The sequence below is a fragment of the Sinocyclocheilus grahami genome, unplaced genomic scaffold (assembly GCF_001515645.1).
Source record: "Sinocyclocheilus grahami isolate Dianchi unplaced genomic scaffold, SAMN03320097.WGS_v1.1 scaffold4178.1, whole genome shotgun sequence".
NCBI lineage: Eukaryota > Metazoa > Chordata > Actinopteri > Cypriniformes > Cyprinidae > Sinocyclocheilus > Sinocyclocheilus grahami.
In genome coordinates this window covers 15,744-16,419 of record NW_015509165.1, presented here as the reverse complement: position 1 = coordinate 16,419, position 676 = coordinate 15,744, and the positions used below count along the sequence as shown (strand labels likewise).

Sequence of the window (676 nt, the reverse complement as noted above, 5' to 3'; positions counted from 1 at the left end):
AACATAGTCATGAAAACATACGATATCCACCACTGAATACTCACTCCAGATGTTGGAGAGACTGCAGCGAAGGCAGAACCTCTATGAGTTTAGGGAAAAGTTCAGGACCGTTCTGGACTCCGAGCCTGCAATGCAGAACACCACTACATTATAAAAATAACAAGGATACAGGAAACGGAAATAGGAACCGACAGTAGGAGAAGATAAAAGTGAGATTTACTCACTCAAATTCCAGTCTCTGAAGATGCCGGAGGGCTGGTACACCTTCATCCAGTGCAGACACAAATTCACTGAAAGTACAATAATACTCCTTATCAACAGCATCATTTTATGCTACAATTTTAAGTGAAAAACATGAATGGGAATGGCATCATTCAGTTAAAAATATACACATTATTTTTATAGTCATCAATCTTCCTATCAAAGGCAAAACTTATGCTGTACCTCATTGGTAACTTCTTCTCTCTGTGAATTTGGACAAGTACAGGCAGGTTCTCTATGTGATAACCTTGTGTTGCCTTGAGTGGGTGCAAGGTGAATTTCTCAATGGCACTTTTCAGGTTCAGTTCATCATTGCTTTGATGCAAGTCCTCCCATAAGCCAATGGTGTCTGCTGTATGTGCCCTAATGGGAAAACCAATAATAATAGAGTAAATAAACATCTTGAAATATAAAT

General features: G+C 38.9%; 1 protein-coding gene across 1 annotated transcript in view; it reads right to left on the bottom strand.

The window, feature by feature from the left end:
* Window positions 1-40: 40 nt before the first annotated feature.
* LOC107576699 (MHC class II transactivator-like) overlaps window positions 41-676 on the bottom strand; it is a 15,305-nt gene continuing 14,669 nt past the window's right edge. Inside the window, exons 3-5 of the mRNA XM_016262844.1 lie at window positions 445-624; window positions 225-290; window positions 41-125 (exon numbers count right to left, since the gene is read on the bottom strand). Coding sequence (XP_016118330.1) covers window positions 41-125; window positions 225-290; window positions 445-624 — 331 coding nt within the window. The remainder of the gene's footprint in view (window positions 126-224; window positions 291-444; window positions 625-676) is intronic.